General features: G+C 41.1%; 1 protein-coding gene across 4 annotated transcripts in view; it reads left to right on the plus strand.

Annotated features, from left to right (window-relative positions):
* Positions 1 to 22,187, plus strand: part of GADL1 (GAD like acidic amino acid decarboxylase 1) — a 162,403-nt gene that overhangs the window by 82,460 nt on the left and 57,756 nt on the right. For all 4 annotated transcript variants that reach the window (XM_087870141.1, XM_087870140.1, XM_087870142.1 and 1 more), the window contains 2 exons: positions 8,301 to 8,500; positions 18,412 to 18,463. In XM_087870141.1, the coding sequence (XP_087726267.1) occupies positions 8,301 to 8,500; positions 18,412 to 18,463 (252 nt within the window). The remainder of the gene's footprint in view (positions 1 to 8,300; positions 8,501 to 18,411; positions 18,464 to 22,187) is intronic.

A 22,187-nucleotide genomic window follows, 5' to 3' on the forward strand; every position in this document is an offset into this window, starting at 1 on the left:
GTATTCACACAGAAATAAAACTTTGATAATGGGCACAAATGGCTCACAAAGTAATCAGATGATCACCTGGATTTCTATGCCCTTGTAAAAACACTTCGGGGTTCTCTGAACTCATTATAAGTGTACTGTTGACTGAAACTTCCAGATCAAGAATTTTCAACATAAGCTCAAGACCCATCAGAACAATGGTTTTCAATCCTGGCTGCATATTAGGACCATCTGAGAAGCTGAAAAAAATATGTCATTGCCCTTACCCACACCAAAGATTCTGATTTTTGATCTGGAGTCAAGACACTTTAAATTGATAATTAAAAACAAAACAACAAACAACAACAACAACAACAACAACAAAAAACCCAAAAAACCTCTTCACATAATCCTAAGATTAGCTAGGCTTGAGAACCGCCATACTAATTGGTTTTGAGTTATATAGTTGATTGTAAGTCACCTCGGTTTATTTTCCTTTTTAAAATATAGTCAGAATAGAATAGCAAATATCAGTGTGCTGTTCATGTGGTAATGATGGGTACGAGTCCATGAAATTCCTGCTTCGTTTCATGTATATTAGGGTGGATACCGTCACTATTTAAAACGAATTTCTTACTGTGGGCTGTATTCAAAGTTCGAAAAACACTGCTTTAGATTATCTTTAACAGAGAAAGTATGTTGATAGCTGCCCAGGGAAAATCAGGAAATCTTCATCTGGCCTAAGAGAGAAGCCCAATTGCACTATTTTTAAATGCTTGTAGGGCATGCCGAGGTGTTGCCAAGTGATCTCTGCACTATCAAATGTTTCTTACCTATTTATAGAAGCACTTACACATTCTCGAAGACACTGAGCCCGTTTTCTGCTCTCCCGTAGTCACCCTCGCTGCTTAAAATTATGAAGTTGTATTTCTTAAAAAAAAATCTTTTAGCTCAGTCTCCTCGTTTTTAAATCGGCTCATTCTGACCCTTAGGTAGGGATATTTATGGGAGAGTTACACTTCGTTAGCAAATACAGGATCTCCAGGCTGGCACTAAAGTACTCTATCAGTTCTCTGAAAATTCCCGTCAGACCTGTAGGCCTAGCCCTTTAACAAAACTTTCTGGAATCTTCTAGGAGGCTTTCTGGAAGAAGTGGAGTTTTGGTATTAACACTAAGTGCCCAGATATTCCAGGATAATGAGTGGTTTTCTCAGATGTTGTCTAAGTGATTAGGCCCTGCCGATCTTTTAATGGTTCACAGGATGGAAATGTAGAAACACTATCAAGAAAACTGGGGAGTTTCTGGCCTCACTGGCCCCACCCCTGGGACTGGGGACCACTCCTCCCTCTTTGTGGTCAGCGGGACAACAGGCTCAAATGTTTCACCACATGGCAGAAGAGAGGAGGTTGTTCACCAATTCTTCTAGAATTCAAGTACAAGCATCTTATTTTTTTAAAAAAAATTTAAAGATTTTATTTATTTATTTGACGGAGAAAGAGACAGCCAGCGAAAGAGGGAACACAGACAGGGGGAGTGGGAGAGGAAGAGGCAGGCTCCCAGCAGAGGAGCCTGATGTGGGGCTCGATCCCAGGACTCCAGGATCACGCCCTGAGCCGAAGGCAGACGCTTAACGACTGAGCCACCCAGGTGCCCCCACAAGCATCTTAAATGTGAGCAAACTTCCATACCTAACATCTTCTAGAAAATATATTTGACAGAGGGGAGTGAGAATTGGAGAATTCACTGAAGACCTAGGCAAGGGTTGATGTAGGGGCGATACTAATGTCTGGAAAATGCTTCAATGAGCTAAGAAGGAGGGCTGAATCAATTGATCAAAAAATGTGTCAGAGTTGCTAACAGAAGCCTCTAAGTTTGGATGTGAACCTTCTGTAGATACTGAGGTGGCCAGTGAAGCACAACGTGTCTGAAACTCGCCTTCAGATGGCAAAGGAAAAGGCAAATAACTCTGATCTGGTGGGGAGTTTGGAAAAAAAACAAAACTGTGGCCGTTCATTAAAAATAATAAGCTTTCTCTCAAGCGGGATGTAACACCAGATGATTTTTGACAATTTTCTGCTCTGACAGCCAGTGAAAAAGCTTCATGCAACAGAAAGGAAAATGAATTAAATAAATCAGTCCAAAAGAGAGGGACCATGAGAAAAGTGAAAGATGTCTACCCAAAGACTCTGCAAACGAAGCGGTACTGCTTTGGATTATAGATAAACGTGACTGGTGTGACATGCGGAAATAGTGTGTGCAGAAGCCCAGGAAGTTGAGGCCTCGCTGATTAAAGTTCAAGGCCAAGTCCCTACAATGAGCGGATCTTACAGCAGAGTTGAGTGTATGAAACCCATACTCCACCGTCAGTCAGAAACTGCACGAGACTAGGGGAATCAGGTGGAAGGTACCCAGAGGGACAGAGTCAGGGCTCCGGTGAAGGCCAATGCCAAGATTTTCCTGTTGCAGGTGATCTCGATGAGATCTCATTCCTCCCATAAGGATTTGCAAAACGTTCTATACCTTCGAAAGTCAGAAAGGGAACATATGTGGGACTGAAGAAAAAACAAAGAAAGTCAGAAGTCGTGGATAGACATTGCCTTGAAAGAAGTGAAGAGGAAGGGTTATCTTCTCCCTTTCCTACTTTGTAGATCAAGAGCTATTTAGACAAAAATGTCAAAAATTCCTGAAGGCGGTGCGCTAGGGCAAGACCTCAGTGCTTTGGAGGAGAAACTGAATGGTCTGGGTTCCACAGGTTTCACACACACCGATATAAACAGATAACTGGGGCTGACCTGTACTTTAAGGCTTGAAACGGTATCCGTATGTTATTCTTTTCCCCTTCCTTCCTTTTCCCCGACCCCAACCCTTTAGATCCACAGCATCAAGGAAAGCCATCAAGTGTGAGAGCTTAGGCAAGGTCAGGCTTACCTCCCTTTGGAGGACTGGAGCATTCTTCCTATTACTCTAAGATATCTTGTGATAGCCTTAACATCATCTGTTAACTTGGTCTGCTCTAGCTACTGGCAGACACATACCATTAAAAAGGGGAGGTGCGTGAAAGGTAGAATGTGCTCATTTCATAAACAGCGAGGATGTCTTGAGCTCGCATGCTGTTCTTCGGCTTGCTTGGGGGAGAGAAGTAAATCAAAGGAAGAATGGGTGGTGACAGCCGGGAGGATTGGGGGCGTGGGGATATGTAGGAGGAAGGGAGTGATGAGCGGGATTTTGGCCAAAGAGTGAGAGGTGTTCCCGGGTGACGTTATTTCATTAGATTTTCACAGTGTTCCTGTAAGATGGGCAGAACAAGAACTATCTCCATGACGTTGATAAGAAAAATGAAGCCCGAGATGTTAAGTGACTTGCTTTGAGCTCTGACACCAGGGGACTGAATCAAAAGTGGACACCACATCTGCTGATTCTCACTTTATACTGCCGGATCAATAATGAAGTTTAAGTTGAAGTATCTTACAAGCCTGTGAAAATTCTCTGATCAGTCATTCTTACTGTGGCGCTTAAGACTGTGGTGACCTGCCCACTCTACCTTCCCAGTCTTCCTAGCTCTGCCCTTGCCCGTTAATGAGCTCCAGGCATACTGAATTCATTCCATCTTCTCTGCTCCCCAGCTGCTCCCCATCTTTCTGCTCTCTCTGACATATTTCTTCTCCCAAAGAGCCCTACCTAATGTCTCCAAGTCAGTGAAAGTTGACCCTTCTTTGTGCTCCGTAGACTTCGTTCTTATCCCTCGTCTAGCACCGTTCTGTAACTGCCTGTTTTTCTATCCTTATATCCGTCTTAAACTTCTTAGGGATAGTGATTTTCTTACTTAGCATTACATGCCAGTGCCAAGCAGAGCTTTTGGCATATACTAAGCCTCTCAAGTGTTAATTCAATCAATCAATAAAGCCAAGATCAGAAGGTATGATCGTTTTTTTTAAATTGACTTTTACATTTTAGATTACAAAGCCTTTCTGCTGTTGATAGCCTAAATTTAGTTTTGTGCATTCAGTCAACAAATGTTAGCCAAGATACTTAGTACCTTGATGGGGTTGTATGCCCAGGCTTCTCATAGTGCTTGTTATATAATAGGTCCTCGGTACATAATTTAGTAATGAATTACTTAGTACAAAGATGATTAGTTCACCAATTTCCTAAGACGTTTAGACAATGTCTTGCATGTAAATAATGATGATATGAGACAGACTATGGAAAGAGCCATATGGGAAGAATTTGGGGTAGCTTTCTTTTGCTAAGCTGAAAAACATGATTGCAAGGAGTGATGACTTAGAGGAGGCCCATGTAGTCAGTAACTCCTGGGAAAGAGACAGCAGAATTTGATCTAGCCTGTGTAAATGAAAACAAACAAACAAACAAACAAAAACCACCACCAACAAAACCCCCGAAACCTTGACTCATCATGACAAGAAAAATATGTAACCTACTGGCTCATTATGTATTTGCAATGTTGCCCCTAAATCTCACCAAAATCACAAATATTTAGAAAAATATCAAAATGCTTTATAGACAAGATGCCACCACTGGTAGGACAGAAGTCATGTTTATGGGAACAGACTAAGGGTCTGCAACAGGACTGGAGTTGTTTTGATCTCCAGTTCCCTGTGTTCTTGATGGGCCATCTTCCATTTCACCCGGCTCTCCGAGGACTCTTAATGAGCGGGTCTGGAGCACTCTCAGCCACGTGTACTTAAGCGTGCGTAGCCACGTGTATTTAAGCATGTGTTGTAGAAAGACTAAAGTGTCATGGATACAGAGTTCAGACCCTTCATCTCAGCAGCCTTGGTTTGAAACCCAGCCCCACCACCTAGTAGTTACACGATCTTGGGTAATTAACTGAATCTCGCCATATTGGAGTTTTGTCACATGTACGATGGCCTTGACAAAAATAACAGAACGTACCTCATTGGGCTGTTCTGAGATTTAAATGAGTTTACGCATATCCAGTGCCTGGCACACAGTAAGAACTTCATTAATGCTCACTCTGGTCATTACTATTACGTACTAGGTTAGGCGCTGTGAACACAACAGTGAAAAGGAAAGTTGTGGTTTCTGTACTCATGCAGTGTGGTTGCCATTTGCTTGTTTCTCTTGACCATGTAATTCGTTCTCCAACCTTCCTCTGCTTGGCTCTGAAAGGGGCCCAACTCCCGCAAACCATATTTCCTAGGCTCCCTTGCCAGTTGGCTCTGTTTTAAGTTCGGGCAACAGGACGTTCAGACAAGAGATTGAGATTGGGAGTCCAAGAGGCCCTGTCTGCTTCAGAGACGTCACCAGCAGAGGCTCCATTCCCCTTCTCTCTCCAAACAGGCTGCCCTGGGGGCTCCCAGGTCCCACTGGAAAGCCCCAGTTCCCAGGCTTCTGACCAGCTTTCTGCTTGGGGTGGAGGCCAATACGAAAGGGAACAAGAGGAAAAAGACAGAGTCCAGATTTGATCCTGGGTCCACCTGTGCCTGAAGATGATCTATGACTGGAGTTGTAACTCTATGAGCCTATAAGAAATTCCCCTTTTTGCTTAAGCTACTTTGATTGCTTTTCTTTCACTTGCCACTGTGTGAGCACTGGTATGATATCTACTAATTCCTGAGAACCATTTGAGATGATATCACAATATAAAGCAATTGGTATTCTCATTGCATCCATGTCTCTGGAAATCCTATAACCAGTATTTATTGTCCCGCTAGCATTAAGATTATAAAGATGGAGCAAGATAAACAGGGTTCTTCTCTCTGATGGTACAATAATGACGAATTGTTTTCAAAAACATTAACTTTTACTCTACTTATTCCAAAATGTTCTTTTCTCTGGAGATCTGAACATCTTCTCTCAGTAGAAGCGTATCTTAAAACTAAAGACAGCTCATCCATTTTAATACAAGGGTATAAACTCAAATGCAAAGCAGGAACTTGGTGACGAAAGTTTTCATTTATTTTCGATAAAGTAAATCCCAAGCCTCTGGTTGTTCTTTATGAAACCTTCCCAAGGCAGGAGGATTTTTCAGTGTAGTGAAATTAATGGTGTCATGACTGCAGGACAATCACTCATTCCGCTCTATGCTTTTTTGGCTCTTCTCTTCTCCATTTGCCTATGATGATGCAATTTGTCTCCTGATAATGGATGGGCTTCCTCTCCCTTTCAATCACTAGCGTGAGGCACTGAAACTTGCCCAAGACATGTCCAAAGTTCATCTGCTTCGGGGATTTTTTTTTTTTTTTGAGTCTTTCATGGTTGATAAAAGTAAATTTATAGTCATGATGCAAGTACAAGAGTGTGTGTGTGCGTGCTTTGTCCTTAAAATGTATGCAGTGGCCTTTAATGTTGTAATATATGGCCAGGCTGCAGTTGCTATGGAAACAATAACCAAATTGTCTGACCTTTGAGGGTAGGGAGATGCAGTGGTGGCAGCTGTGATCAGAGCTGAGGATTGCTGCTAGGATGAAAGTAAAGATTAAAGAGTAAGGGGCTCTTTATACCTTAATGCTCAGATCGGAGCAATCTATTCTTCCCCTGTGTCTACTACCAACGATATCCGTCAGAGTGAGACTGAAGGCCTACTAGTATTCTTTTAGTTATTATTATTTTTTAAAGATTTTATTTATTTATTTGACAGAGATAGAGACAGCCAGCGAGAGAGGGAACACAAGCGGGGGGAGTGGGAGAGGAAGAAGCAGGCTCATAGCGGAGGAGCCTGATGTGGGACTCGATCCCACAACGCTGGGATCACGCCCTGAGCCAAAGGCAGATGCTTAACCGCTGTGCCACCCAGGCGCCCCTTAGTTGTTATTTTTATACTACTTATTTTGGAGCCTGGATGAGTGGTGTTTTGGAGTTCTTGATTGTAGATGGTCTGTAATTTTTTACATAGCATACAAACATGCTCTCTGGTAATGGCACATGGTATATCCAGATTAGTGTCCACACAAGACAATGTTACTATTAAGACAGCCAATGCATGCTTTCGTTTGGAATGTACCAAGTTGATTAGTCAAATGAATACCTTCTCTGTGCTGAAGAGATCGCTCTCTAGGTCCTCTGTGACCACTGGGGAGCTTCTCTGTGGCTTCCTGTACCAGCACTGAACCGTTCGTATTAAGATTTAGAAGATGGGCCAAATGAGAAGTTCATATATCTGTGTTTCTTCTGTTCATACTACGTGTCAGGGAATGTGAGGGAAGTGTGGAATATGGGACATGGCATCATCACCCTAATTGCTTAGGGAGGGTCCTCTGTGCCCAGCACAGTGTTAAGCTCTATGGATCCGGACATGAATAGGAAATGATTCCTGCCCTCAGGAACTTGCTCGGCCACACAAAGAGAGAATCTATGAGGACTGCATATTGAATAGGGGCAGCACAGGAACGAAGCCAGCAAACGCAGCCAAATATGAAAGGAAGAAGTGAGTCCGATGGGATGGGCAGGAAAGAAGCTGAAGGGAAAGCATAACTTGAGATGGGAAATCTGGCATTCTGTAGATACCAGAAGACTCTGAAGGCAACAGGGTTTAAACTCTAAAAATTTGAGGTCAAGGTGAAGAATCTAGAATGGTAATAAACAGGGTAAATTGTTACCGAGTGCTTAGAGAGAAGTAACCAGTCAGTAAATGCGAATTGAATTTGGGTGCCAATAAAACCCATGCCAAACCAACCCAAAAAACCCTTTGGAGTTGCAGCTGATGTTTGTGGAGGTCATAACTTGCTGGTTCTCGCTGAGCTCTTCCACGGCTCTGCCTTCAGTGCTTTTATCCCTGGGTTATTATCACTTCTGGCCTTGTCAATATGAATAGGACTTAAAAAGGAGCAGCTATAAATGCCGAGTTTTTTGCCTATGAAATTATACAAAGTATGTACAATATGTTAGGTATTTTTTTTCCCAATAGGGAGCCTTGAGAGAGTTAGAGACAGGTTGTTTTTCATCTTGAGAAATTGACCCACCTTGATATTGTGCAGGTGATGACATGGTCACCTCCAAGCTTCCAAATACTCATCGGTGAGATTGTGAAGACGTGCTTGGCACTCTCAACTCGGAGGGTTGTGTTGTTGTTGTTGTTTTTTTTTTCCCAAACAACATAGGTAACCTGTGTCTCAAAATTAATACACACGTATTGCGTCCCATGCAGGGCAGTCAGAGTGAGAGGAGGTGCTTTGGCACAAGGCAGTAGAACGTCCTACAGGTTTTGTTTGTGAGTGTGTGTTTTTGAAATCAAGTGTATTCTAAAAATGGAGAGTCTTACAGCCTTTCTTTCTTTCTTTCTTTCTTTCTTTCTTTCTTTCTTTCTTTCTTTCTTTCTTTCTTTCTTTCTTTCTTTCTTTCTTTTCAAAAGGACCTTCTTAAGAAATGCTACTCTGCCAAGGCATCTTACCTCTTCCAGCAGGATAAATTCTATGACGTCAGCTACGACACAGGAGACAAGTCCATCCAATGCAGCAGGAGACCGGATGCATTCAAGTTCTGGATGACTTGGAAGGCCCTGGGCACATTAGGCCTTGAAGAAAGAGTTAATCGTGCACTCGCTTTATCTAGGTACTTACCTGTATGTGTATGTGTGTGTGTGTGTGTGTGTGTGTGTGTGTGTGTACGTCTGTAACAGAAAGACTTGATGAAAATAACATTTGCAAAGTCTGTATGTATTCTTTCTTTTATGCATTTCTCCTTTCATCGAATGACCATTTTCTCGGTACCTACTATGTGTTAGGAATTATGAGGATCCAGCAGTCCTACGCCTGCCATCTGGGATCCCAGACCAGTAAGACAAAGCTGATAAAATACAAGTGAACCTACTTTTGGGGAAGGGTGGGTACCTGGTGCTCCATGAGCACTCAGGGGGTTTCCCTAGTGTTCTTGAGGGGCATTCGCAGAAGCCCTGGAGGAAGTGACATTCAGCTAAGACCCAGGGAAAAAACGGGAGAAGAATGGTGCAGGCAGAGGGAGCACCAAGCCCAAATCATGGTGACTTTAAAGACCTGAAAAGCAGGTCTGTGCCAATGTGGGGCTGGAACGAAGACACGGAGGTAAAGGTAACGTGGATGTGCTATGGTTACTTGTCTCATTGTAACATCAGAGACAAGCTTTTGAAGCCGCTTTCCAAGACATTAGAAAAGCCCTTAAGAAGATACAGGTGGTAGACACTTGCCAACCAAACCAGACTCTTCTGCTAAGCGTGGATCAGCGAGTGCCCATGAGCAGGTCACAGCCAGATTTAATTTTAAATGTGATTTGTTGAGCCTGAAGCATAGGCTTAATCTTCTCAGTGTTAAAAAAAAAATTGAAACATTTAAAGATGTAAAATACTTAAAAATAGGGAGATTTGTCAAAAAGTCTGGATTTTTGGCTTCTCTTGAAGGATCAGAATGCTCTCAATCCCCCATGGTGACAAACCACTGAACGTGTTGACGCCTGTCTAGAGAACCACACTCCCCATACTTCCTCCTGTTTTTCCCAGACAACCTGGACTCTACCATTTATAAACTAGGGGACTGGGGCAAGTTTCTGAACCTCCCTGTACCTCACTTTCATCCCAGTAAAATGGAGATAAAATGGTATGTCGTTCAAATAGCTGTTATGAGGATTAAATGAATTGATATATGTAAGACACTTAGAACAGTGCCTGGCCTGTGCTACATGCTGTATGAGTTTTGGTTATTCTTACCTGCTTGGCCACTATAGGCTTGACCACTATGATCTCTGCTTTGGAGTCTCTCTCCTTCATACTTCCTGTTCACATTTCACTTGCAAAATCCTGAAGTCTCTCCTTAGAGATTTAAGACTGTTTTCTCTTTCCAGACTGTGAGCTGTATGGGTGCTCTGTGCAACACCTGTCTGAAAACTCAGTGTCTTAGAACAGCAATTATTTATTCCCAGACATCTACAAGTGGGCTGGAGTGGCTTTATTGCATACTATGGTGGCTGTAGGGGTTGGTGGAGGGTCCCGCATCTACTCCCTGCATGCTTTGCATCTTCCTTGGATTAGCAGGTGAGCCAGAGTGTGTTCTTGTGATGGAGATGCCAGAAGACCAGGAAGGCAAGCCCCATTATGCCAGCCGACTTTGGAGTTCTGATTGTATCATACTTATCGGCATTCCAATGGCCAAAGCAAATCACATGGCCAACCTCAGTGTCAAGAGGCAGGGAATACAATGGGCTTTTTAGCAGGAAGAATGGCAAAGTTACATGGTTTTGACTTTGAAAATCAAACAGCCAGTTTTTTTACCAGCAAAATGGGGTTATTTGGGACTGGCAGTCGAATTGCAATTCGGGACATGCAAACTATGGCAAACCATAAGCAAGTCTGGAGAACAAAGGAGAGGAATTTGCTTATGTAGAGGAAAGGAGGAAACTGGGAGGGGTTGCTTTAGACATGAGTCCATTGGACGAGGCAGAGAGGATGGCTTCTCATTGGCAGGTAGTATGGCTCCTCACTGGCTGGGGTTTTTGCTAGACAAGGAGAAAATCTCCTTGTTAAAACCTAGTTTTTTTTTTTTTTTTTTAAAGATTTTATTTATTTATTCAACAGAGATAGAGACAGCCAGCGAGAGAGAGAACACAAGCAGGGGGAGTGGGAGAGGAAGAAGCAGGCTCATAGCGGAAGAGCCTGATGTGGGGCTCGATCCCGGATCGCCGGGATCACGCTCTGAGCCGAAGGCAGACGCTTAACCGCTGTGCCACCCAGGCGCCCCCCTAAAACCTAGTTAAAAAGACTTCTTCCTGTTGAAAAATGCAAGGTAGCTTCTTCCCGTTGAGGTCTGCAATCCATGTCGAGTTTGTAGGGCACAAAAGCTCCATCTTCAGGGCTTCTTAAGTCCATTTCAAATGAGGTTTCCTTTATTCTTTTTTATAATGGCTTGGATATAAGGACAGGTAAAGAGATGGCTTTGGCACTTTCAGAAAATTGTTAGAAATCAGCAATTCTAGCGATTATGGCTTAAGAAGTAGTTTTAAAAAAAATCTATAAATATTGTATCATTTAGGACTGTTTAGGTGGCAAGCAACAGAAACCATAATTCAAGATACTATAAACAAGAAAAGGTAATTTATTATCCCAAGTTCCTTATAAGCTAGTATAATGATGACTGCTGGAGTGACTTAATCTAAGGGCTTAAACAATATCACCAGGCCTGTGTTTCTCTCAGGGTTGCTCTCTTTTATGTTGGTTTATTCCTGTGGGGGAAAATGGCTGCCAGGAATGTTAGATTTCTATCCTCTGTTGTCCCAGGTTCAAGTTCAAGGTTCAAATAAGAGTGTGCTCCTCTCTCAACAATCCTGAAGAAAGTTTTCATATCTGAATGAAGCGAATGTCCAGCTGTCATCAGTCACTGTTGCCAGGGAAATGTGATGCTCTCACTGGTCATGCTGAGTCACTTGCCCTTCCTTGGCATTGGGCAATGTCAATTCTTCCTATAGAATATATGCTGAAACTAGGTGAGGAATATGCCTTTATTAGAAGTAGAGTTAATGTACCTCCATCAGAATTAGGGAGATTACTACTCAATGGTGGGGGGAAAAAAGAAAAAGAACCCTGTCTACCATAATTATTCATAGTTTCTGTTCAATTAAAATAAAAGTTCAGAAAGCTCTGTTGCCTTTTTTTGTATTTTCTCATACTATTTAAGTGTGGTAGAATCTCTGCATTATTTTATCTAAGCTGCTAAGTAATTCATTGACAGGTGTCTTGAAAGAAGGCTAGATATAAATATTCGATGATCATATTTGTTATAAAGTTAACATTCACCTCAGGGTAGAATTTAATTTATAGTCTAAGGATACTTTCTAATTTTTGCAGAGAAATATCACAGGAGGATAAATGTTAACACTTCAATTCAATTCAACAAACACTTATTGTTTGTAAATGTTTGTCAAGTTGAATTGAATTGAATTAACATTTCAGCGAGCATCACTGCAGACTCTGTGACCTGTATCTAAATATTTGAAAAATAATCCCTCCTCTTTCATGCTGTTACTCATCATAGGTTTTTTTTTTTTTTTGCCTTAACTTTCCACAGTTTTCATATATCCAACCCTCTCTTCCTGGGGTGGGCAAAAGTCATCCTGTTCTCCTACCCCCAGCGCCAAGCAAATGCTGAGTTCTTTATTTTTCTTTCTTTTCTTTTTTTTCTTTTCCCTTTTCTTCTCTTTCTTTCTTTCTTTCTTTCTTTCTTTCTTTCTTTCTTTTTCTTTCCTTCCTTCCTTCCTTCCTTCCTCCCTTCCTTCCTTCCTTCTTCTTTCTTTTTTAGAAATAAACAGACAGAGAGCAGGAGGGGAAGTGTAGAGGGAAAGGGTGAGAGAATTTTAAGCAGACTTCATGCCCAGTGAGGAGTCTGATGCGGGGCTCAATCTCACAACCCTGAGAGCATGTCATGAGCCAAAATCTAGAGTCAGATGCTTAACCAACTGAGCCACCCAGGTGCTGCAATTTTTATTTTATTTTTGGTTGAGCCCTTTTAGACATGTCACTTGGAATAAATATGAAATTATAAACTTGAAGAAAGTTTCTCTAGGATTAAGAACTATATCAGGTTGGCAATATAAGTCTTTATTTTTATGATTTTATTTATTTTCATATTGGCTAATTGGTTTGTAGTTCTGCTCTTCAGGAAAGGAGAAATTTTTCTTAGAGCTGGGATCTATTCTGTTTGAGCCCACGTACAGTAGTGTCCTAGTAGACTGGCTCTCAGGAGGAAGAAACAAAAACCGCAGTTTGTAATGTCTGTCAGTCCCCATTGCGTAAATATTCCCATTGTGTAAAATTACAAGCTGTCAACAGTTGTGATTTGCAAAATTCCTAAGTATTTAACAATGGGCTCTTGCTAGCCAGTCCATAATGGCTCCAGAACACCATTGATTAAGTGAGCCAGGATAATCAGTTCAAACCACTGACTCTTGAGAGTTCAAACTCCATTTCTCATCAAGCTCACTGACCCTAGGCCACTGACTTTAGAGTTTACCTAATAAAAATGATTCTCATCCATGTCCAGAGGGCTCTACCTGGCATAATGTCTATAATTTCAGAATTAATGTTGTTTTGTTTCCAAGGAGAATCATTTCCTTCAGTAGATAAGAATTAGCGAAGTAAAGCTGCAAATGAGGGCTGTGTTCCTAATTGGGGTGCACGCCTATAACCAGGAGCCTGATGTAGCCAACGCACCCATTTCCCAAGACCCTCTGTTAGATCTCTCGAATACTGGAAAGGCTGGGCAACTCTTTTCCCCCTGACATTGCAGGAAAGATTGCTCTGACTTCACAGAAACAATATTGCCATGTTCCTGAATCTAAATGGAGCTTGGTTTTGAAATTTGTATATTGACCTTAAGATTGAAGGACGGGAGTTTGATGGAGCAATGGGTTGCCCTCCCCCTGATCAGATAGCTTTCTCTCTCTTCCCTTGGGAAAGCCAGAGCAGACATTAGAGGACAAAGATTCCTGTTTAATGAGTTGTCAGGATCTAGGAAAAAGGGAAAAATTAGTGCCTGGAAGATCTCTAAGGCCTTTACTAATTTCCATTTGACCCTCGTCATTCCAATCAGCAAGAGAAATCTTATCTCGAGAAATATTAATGACTAAAAACTGGCTTTCTCCTTGGGTTGTTTGAAAAACGGTGACATCAGGAACCTAAAACAGTGTGAGATTATGAAGCATAACTGAACCGCAGAGGGCTGGGGTTTAAAACCACCACCTCGGACACCAGGCAGGTGACTGTGTGTCCCTGATATCCGCCTAGGGAAGTTGAACATGTTTCCCAACACCCAGGGCTACCTGTTGCCGGGGGCACCTTCTAGGCCCCTGCTATGGCCCTCGGGTTAAATGGATATTCAGTAAGAGGTAATTTTTAAAGCAAGCCAAGAAAGGCATGTGTGTAAATCTTTTCAACAACAACAAACAGCTCAAGAATTCCCATTCGGCTACTTTGTTGGCTCTCCAGTGTATCATTTATCTAGTCCCTTGACACACAATCTCTGTAATCTCTCAGATGGCATTCATTTCACCGACTTGCATGAATACTGAGGGATTGATTGTTTTCAGAGTAGTAAAGGTGAGCAGTTACCCAACGGCACTTCCGTGCTAGTGCATTTCTCTAGGTGACAGAGGCGGGGAGTCTACAGGCCTAAGGAAGGGCCAGGGTTTTCATTTTTTTCTCGATATTGGTAATTTCTCAAAAATCACAATTGCAGGAGAACGTAGCATGTAGGTGTTTGTGATGAATCACACAAGTCATACAGCATGTTCTCATATATGCAGAGCATACAGAAAGCAGATGGAGAAACCTCTCAGGAATTCTGGGAGGTTCCGTGCATCAGAAAAATATTTCAAATGGGGACATGAGACTGGGAGAGAAAGTTGGTCCAGCGTGTTCCAAGGAGACTCTGAGTAGCTGAGAAAGGGACTGGAAAGACGGCTTCCAGAAAGGAAAGGATGTCCTGCAAAAGGACAAGTGAAAGGCAAAAACACCAGATATAATCATTTAACAAATCGGAGAATTGAAGGTCTTCAGGGTTGGAAGCGTATCCGTGAGCAAAGGAAGGGGAAGTAGTTTGGGCACAGGATTATCATTAATGTCTGCTTCAAAATCAAGCCAGAAGCTTCATATGATGAGTTTTTTTACCCGGTAGGATTGGTGAAAATTTTTGCTAATGTGTAATTTCTTCTCCCCTCGCTTCTCTCTTTTTGCTAAGCTTAGCAGGAAGCATGGTGATGAGTTTTATAAGCTATTGTTGTTTTTTGAACCCATTTAACTGGATGCCCTCTGGTAGAAGTAGTTTCTGGTTCCTGCATTATATCCCCATACTCAATGTACATCTTTTTCTGGTTCGCATCAGATAAGAAGAGCTGGATTTTCTTTGTTTTTGTTTTTTGCCTGAAATGTATTTTATCTTTAGTCTGTTTCCATGTATTGAAAAGAAAAATTGTGAGGAACAAATCATCCCTATGAATGTAGGCAGTAGTGACTCAAACCTTATTTGGATTCCCTCCCCCAAACTCCTTTCACTTAAACTTTTATTTAAGAAGAGGGGAAGGGACCCTATTGAAGAAGCACTTCTCAACTAGCTTCTCTGAAACTGCCCTCTGTGGGATAATAGACTTCCAGAAGATCTTAATGAATGTTCTTCCAAAAAATGTTTCCATGACCAAATATGTTTGGAAAGTGTTAATAACTAGTATGTTATTTCTCAGAGATACAGTGTTCCTGAGTGATACAGTGTCCCGTAATATGGAAACATTTTTAACTTTGTTTTTAACATTTTTAACATGCAGACACTGTATATTGTTCACCCAACAATCATTCTCCCTCTTTTTCTTGCTAAGAGAACCTTGATTTTATTTAGGTAGCAATAGTGTAGCTGGGAACATTGGTCTAAGCCAACCTCCAGCACCTGTAATGAGTTTAGGGTTAAATCTATGACTCAGCCTCGGTCAGAAAGATGGAGGATGAATTCTTTGAAGGCTTCTGGGGAAAATATTCTTACCTCAGTAGAGAGAAAGGGAAAGGAAATGTTTTTGCTCCCGCCTCCTCCCTTCCTTCTTGGATACTCGTGGAAGGCTGCGATGCATGGAGTACGGCACCCATCTTGAGAACATGAGACAATTCATAAGGACTCCGAGCAAGGCAGGCTGAGATGATGGGAAATGCCTGGTTCTTGATGACAGTATTGAACCATTCAACCAGCTCAATAAATGTCCTTATGAATGAAGCCAAGTACCCTTCTAATTGTGGACACAAGTAATCTAACTGGCATGCCCAGCATTGCTTACATTTATTTGGCAATTGAACTCGTTTATGTGGGAGACCTATGAACCTGGGTTGGCAGGGAGCATAGTTGGGGGACTCCTGTGTAAGCCTTTTATTATGGTTATAATAGCAACCCTTCACCTGAATCACCTCTACTCTCAACTCAGTTGGACTGTTACACTCTGGGCTCTGAGAGTGGCTGCAGTAGGGACAGTGGCCCTGACACAAAGCCCAGGTCCCCATGGTTAGCAAAAAGCAGGTTTGTTTTTTTTTTTTTAAGATTTTATTTATTTATTTGACAGAGATAGAGACAGCCAGCGAGAGAGGGAACACAAGCAGGGGGAGTGGGAGAGGAAGAAGCAGGCTCATAGCGGAGGAGCCGATGTGGGGCTCGATCCCATAACGCCGGGGATCATGCCCCGAGCCAAAGGCAGACGCTTAACGACTGTGCCACCCAGGCGCCCCCAAAAAGCAGGGTTTTAACTGAAATGATGTAGCTCTGTTTTAGGATCCCTTTCTCCTGGGAGCAGCGTTAGCCAGTTTGGCAGAAATAGCTTAAATTGAGACTTTTGTGTACGTTTCCTACAGTCATCACCTGTTCGGGAAGGGTTTTACCCACCTACTCCACATCTCCAATGCATACAGGAGGAAACTGAGGCAGGCTCAGGGAAGCTAAGGAATTTGCCTAGAGTCACCAAGTTGATGAGCTGCACAATTAGAATCTTCTAGAGTCAGTTCCAGGATTTCTGGAGATGCAAAGCTTTTCCATAGCCTCGTCGTGTCCAGGATTAGTGTAGGCTTCCTTAGGATGAAGTGTGGTATTGCTCTGGTGTTCACAGATTGCCTATATACGTTTGTGTCTGAGAAACTGAAAAAGTACGATTCACAAGCTTTCCTTGCATTGATAGAGATTGTATATGTCTGTCTATTATGTTTGCGTTTTACATTTTTCTTTTTTAAGTTCCTTTCAAAAATTACGCAAGTAACCACATCTATGAAACTTTGCAAAGAAATATAAAAAGAGAGAAACTACCCCATTGTATTCTGTTTGTTCCTCCCCCAGGTAAACACTAACAATTTATTGTGTACCCTTCCATTCTTTACTCTCTCTGTATATATATGGATATAGGGATAGGAATTATTTCTGCATTTTTTTGATAATTTCTTAAAAAAGCAAAATCATATTATTGACATTTCTCAGTACCTTGCTTTTGTCTCTTGCTAACACATCGCGAGCATCCCTGTGGTTTAATTGAAGTAGATGTAATTCATTGCTTTTAATAGATGTGTCATATTATGTTGCGTTGCTATAATACATTTTATTTCACCATTTTCCAATTTCTGGATTTTAATCTTGTTTCTGGTTATTTTGTATGAAATACATGCACACATATGTAGGCATAGACTTAGGTAAAATTACATATATGCATGATTTTACTTAATTTTTTTGAAACAACGTTTGAGATTAGAAAAGCAGATTGTGTTATGTCAATTTCCTTAGAATTGAGGCCAAGAAAAATATTTTTATTGTTCTTAAACATTAATCTATGTAATTTAGTGACATGATCATAGTCCATATAATTGGGTTTTTTTAAAGATTTATTTTTATTTATTTTTTTAGGGGAAGGGAGGGGCAGAGGGAGACAGAGAGAAAGAGATCTCAAATACGCTCTGTGCTGAGTGCGGAGCGTGGAGCAGGGCTCGATCCTGTGACCCTTAGATCATGACCTGAGCTATAATCAAGACTCAGATGCTCAACCAACTGAGCCACCCAGGCGCCCCTTCCAGATAATTATACCATAATTCCATATGATGAATGGACCATAATTTTCAAAGCCAGTCCTCATTCCTGGGTTTTGCGTTTTGTGTTTGTTTGTTTTGCTGTTACATATAAAATCACAATAAATATTCTGATGAGTACATTTTTGTCAATGCCCTTGATCTTTTCCTTACATTTCCCCCCCAAATCTGAAATACTGATTCAAGGGCTGGGAACTTTTCAAGGCTCATGATGTAATCACTATTTTAAAGGCCAATTATTTCAAAAGGCTCCTCTTTTTATATAGACAGTAACCAAGCCCAAGGGAGAGGTATCCATGTTGATTTACTCTATGTTCTCAAAGTCATTTTCACCTTTTTTTGGTCAAATTCTGCATCTCCTGTATCCATGCCCTTTGCTTATGGCATGATAGTTCTTTTTTCCCTGACATTGGAGATGATTTCATAGACATTCTGTCAATGGCTACAGCCCACTTACTTTTAACGTGAAACTAATGATCAGTCCTTTTTCCCTCTGTCCCGGCCCTGGAAAAGACAATGTTGAGCTTCCTTGATCTTAAATGAGCTTATAGGTGGGACTATCCAAAAGCCAGCTAGGTAATTTAAGTACCTGTGCGAAATCCCTAGCTAGACCATGGATGTGAAACCCACATGGTCGGAGATGTATCTCCAGTCTACTTTAGGTGGTTTTCATCCTGGGGTTACAGTCTGATGCTAACATGAGAGATAAACGTCACCTCCTCCAAAAGATGGATCTTTTTCCTCGGACCCCAGGGGTATCTGTCTAAATCCATGTTCATCCCTGTCCCCCTGCCCTTCCTTGTATTTCCAAGCCTTGTCTCTGCATTCTGAAATAACAGTGTTTGTGTGTCACTCGTGCTCATGGAATTGTTAGATGCCGGATTATAAATATTATTGTGTCTTTCATTTTTAGGTACCTGGTAGAAGAAATCAAGAAAAGAGAAGGATTCAAATTATTGCTGGAAGTAAGTGATTATGGAATTGTGCGCGTGATTTTGTCAGTCAACAGCGACGAAGGTGGCAATTTTCTAATCTGTTATATTTCATTGGTTTTTGTGTTACAGCCTTAGAAACAAGTCATTAGCTTAATTCATGGAGTCCATTATGTTAATTTACTCTATTAGGGAGTATTTTGCCTTTGTTGGATTCGCAAAGAACACACTTGCCTTTAAGTATTGAAAATTAAAGTGCTCAATAATAATTACCAAGGATAATACTGAATAAATATATAAATTGCATGATGATTGTACTGTGAATATTCAACTGTGCTATAGTGGTGCCTGCATGTGAAAAATCAATTAAGTGAATGTACAATAATGCATATAGTTTTCTCTTTATAAAATAACGAGAGCATGTAAGCTTCGGAGCAATGGGAAAATAAGTCATTTCGTGGTTGGACTATTTGCTATGTATAAGAAATAAAATGGTTGCAAAGATAGAGAATGCTGGATTTTTTCCAAAATATATGGTTAGAAATTATGAAGAATCTTACTTAATTCTGGTTTTTAAGAAATATGAAGTGTGGAATGTTCTCTTAGATCTTCTTAGAGCATATATTATACAGCAATTTTTAACCTAATGTAAAAATCACCTAGAGATTCCAGCCTGGAAACATTTTCATATGTAAGCAATCTGGCTAACTTTTGGCATTCATTTATTCAGCAAGATTTATTGAGCGATTTTTTGTGCCAGGCACAGTTCTAGGCACTGCAGGTATGAGGCAGGGAAATTCCCTGCTCTGGTAGTGCTTATACTCAAAGGACAAGTGACAAGCGATAAACAAGCAAATTAATATCTAGCAAACATCAGGTAGTTAGATGTGTTAAGAAAACAATAAGCAGGTTCATGAGAGAGAATTTAGTACACAAGTAAAGACAGAGTTAAAAATGTGGCAAGTTCTATAATAGAAATGAGGGTGGAATGCTGGAATGATGATGTGGGTGGTGGGGTGGCCTGTTTCATTTGGGTCACTCAGGTAGGGCCCTCTGGGGTTGTCTTTGAACTGAAACCTGATTGATGGTAAACAGCACGCCATGTGGATATCTGAGGGAAAGGCATTCTAGATAGAATCAATAAACAACTACAAAGCCTTTCAGCTGAAAAGAGTTCTATGTGGTTGAAGAAACAGAAGCAGGTATATTAAGCAAGGGGCAGGGGTGCAGGTGGTGATGTGGGTGGAGAGGTGGGCAGAGACCAGAGCAGATGGAGTCAGGTAGGTCCTGGTTTTGGCTTTTATTCCAAGTGTAATCATGGGAGAAGTTTTATGCAGACAGAAGTTTGAATTCCATTTTATTTATTTATTTTTTTAAACTTTATTTTATTTTATTTGTTTAAGAGGGGGAGAGAGAGAGAGAGAGAGAGAGAGAGAGAGGAGGGGCAGAGAGAGTGGAGCCCGACACGGGCCTTGGTCTCAGGATCCTGAGATCATGACCTGATTGGAACTCAAGAGTCGGATGCTTAACTGACCGAGCCACCCGAGGACCCTCTGAATTCCATTTTAAAAGATCATGCTGAATGTCCTGGGAAGAGAGGAATGGGGTAGGAGGACGTGAAGGGAGGCCAAGGAAAGTGTAAATCAGACAAATTGAGATGCTGTTGCAGAGGCCCAGGCGAGGTATGATGACGGTCCTTCCACCACTATCTACAAAAGAGTCCAAAGTTCCTGAAAAATAGGAACCTGAAGGAACCTGCAAAGATAACAAGATAATCCATTTTTAAATGACTTTCTGAGAATACCACCAAAGAAGCAAAAAGGCGAACTTAGAGTGTGGGACATTCTCCAGGACAGCTGACCTGGTTTCTTCAACAGGTCAGTGGCGTGAAGAAAAATTAAGGAGGAGGGAGTGATGGGTCACTTCCCAGGAAGCCAGGATCACTCTGGGTTCAAAGAGACAGAAGAGGCCCCCTAACCTCAGGCAGCACGTGGAGCTGTTGGAATCCTAGTTTGAATGATTGCAAAAAGTAGATTTTGAAACAGTTGGGAAATTTCTAATGTGAAACTGGATAATACCAAGGAATTACTGATAATTTTGTTAGGTATGACAGTGGCATTATGCCTACTTAAGAAAACGTGTGTATTTTTAAGAGATGAACACTTAAGCACATGGGGTAAAACAACAGCTATAGGATTGCCTGGAGTTTGAGTCTGAGTGACTTTTTAAGTTTTCTTGAGTTTGAGTTGCCTTCTTTATTTCTCTGAAAAAGAGTTGCCCTCTATTTTTACATGTTTGAATTGCCTTCTTCATTTCTCTGGTGGAGGGAGCCATGGTGCTTATGCAAAGTGCTGTACACTTTGGAACTGCAAACTTTTGATAGAGCTGAAAGAAAAAGTGCTGAGAAAAAGGTGAACTGTTTTAGAAGTTATTTATATATTCTTTCTAAAGGCTTAAAAGTGAAGGGAGGGAACTCGCACTATCATTTTTAGGGAATTGCAAACATTCACATCCTTGTAATGCAAGCTAAGGTGGGTTTTCAACTTTAGGCAGCCTTCTGTCCTGGATATTTTATCTATGGGAGCCAGATGGCCCCAAAGCAGTGAACGTGGCTTTCTCAATGGCGCTCCAGAATTCCTCCTTACCAGGGGTTTTGTATGTGATCTGCATTTGCCTCTCTTCTCTGCGCTCCATTTGGAGAAATAATGTAAATTTAGACCTTGAGTCTCACATATAAGTGTCAAGGCAATTATCCTTTTTGTTAACAAATGCTTACTTTGGATTGATTAAATATAACCCTAATGCATACTTAAGAGAAGAGAGATTTGATTAGAGTATAGACTGAAACTGAATCTTTCAGTTTAGGAAAAATGAAAGCCTATAATTATATATATATATAATTTGTACATATGAAATTTTATTTCTATTATATATATAAAGAATATATATATTCACTCACTTTTTAGCAGATAGAATGTTAAGTGGAATATTGAAAACGAACACAACAAAACAGAGTATCCAGTACTTGAATATCTTTTCCTGAAAAGAGCAAAAATAATGCATATCTTCTTGAAGATGATTGAAAGTTATCATTTCAAATGAATTCTGCATTATTCATAGGCCCCTGAAAATCATCTCTCTGTTTTTCTGTGTGGGAACTAAGATCTAATAGATGTTTTCCTTGAGGTACACTCATTCGTATCCTATCGTTCACATATTTAATTTTGATCTCTTGGGAGAGTCCTATTATTCAACTTTTTGTTTTTCTCTTCCTGAGTTCCACATTAAGAAGAGTTATTGAAGTTTCATAGACTTGCCAGATTATCAAGGATCTTCAAAGACGTCTAGTCACCTTCCTGCTCAAGGCAGGAAACCTCTCTTGACAAGTAACCGTAACAGGAAGTCAACCTCTTCCTGAACACTTCCTGTGTCAGATAGTTCACAGCTCAGTCCTCTTCCCTGGAGCTCTAATTACTCATATTCTATTACTTATTGACCCCTACTGTTAAAATGTATCAAGCATATTGCAATTTATAGTTTTCTTTTTATCTAGTTTCATTAGATGGCAGCACCCTTTTAATTGCAAAATCCAATGCACATCTGAAGTCATCATCGTGTTGGACTTCTGTAGCATTTTATACCATTATCCACTCCCTCCCTCTTGAAATGCTCTTCTGTTTTGGTTTCTTTGAATTTCTCACCCAGTTTTTCTCCTTTCCACGTGACTTTTTCCCCTCAGTCTCTATGTGAAGGAGGT

This window comes from Ursus americanus, chromosome 20 (assembly GCF_024610735.1).
Source record: "Ursus americanus isolate L20-20 chromosome 20, mUrsAme1.1.p, whole genome shotgun sequence".
In the NCBI taxonomy this organism is placed as follows: domain Eukaryota; kingdom Metazoa; phylum Chordata; class Mammalia; order Carnivora; family Ursidae; genus Ursus; species Ursus americanus.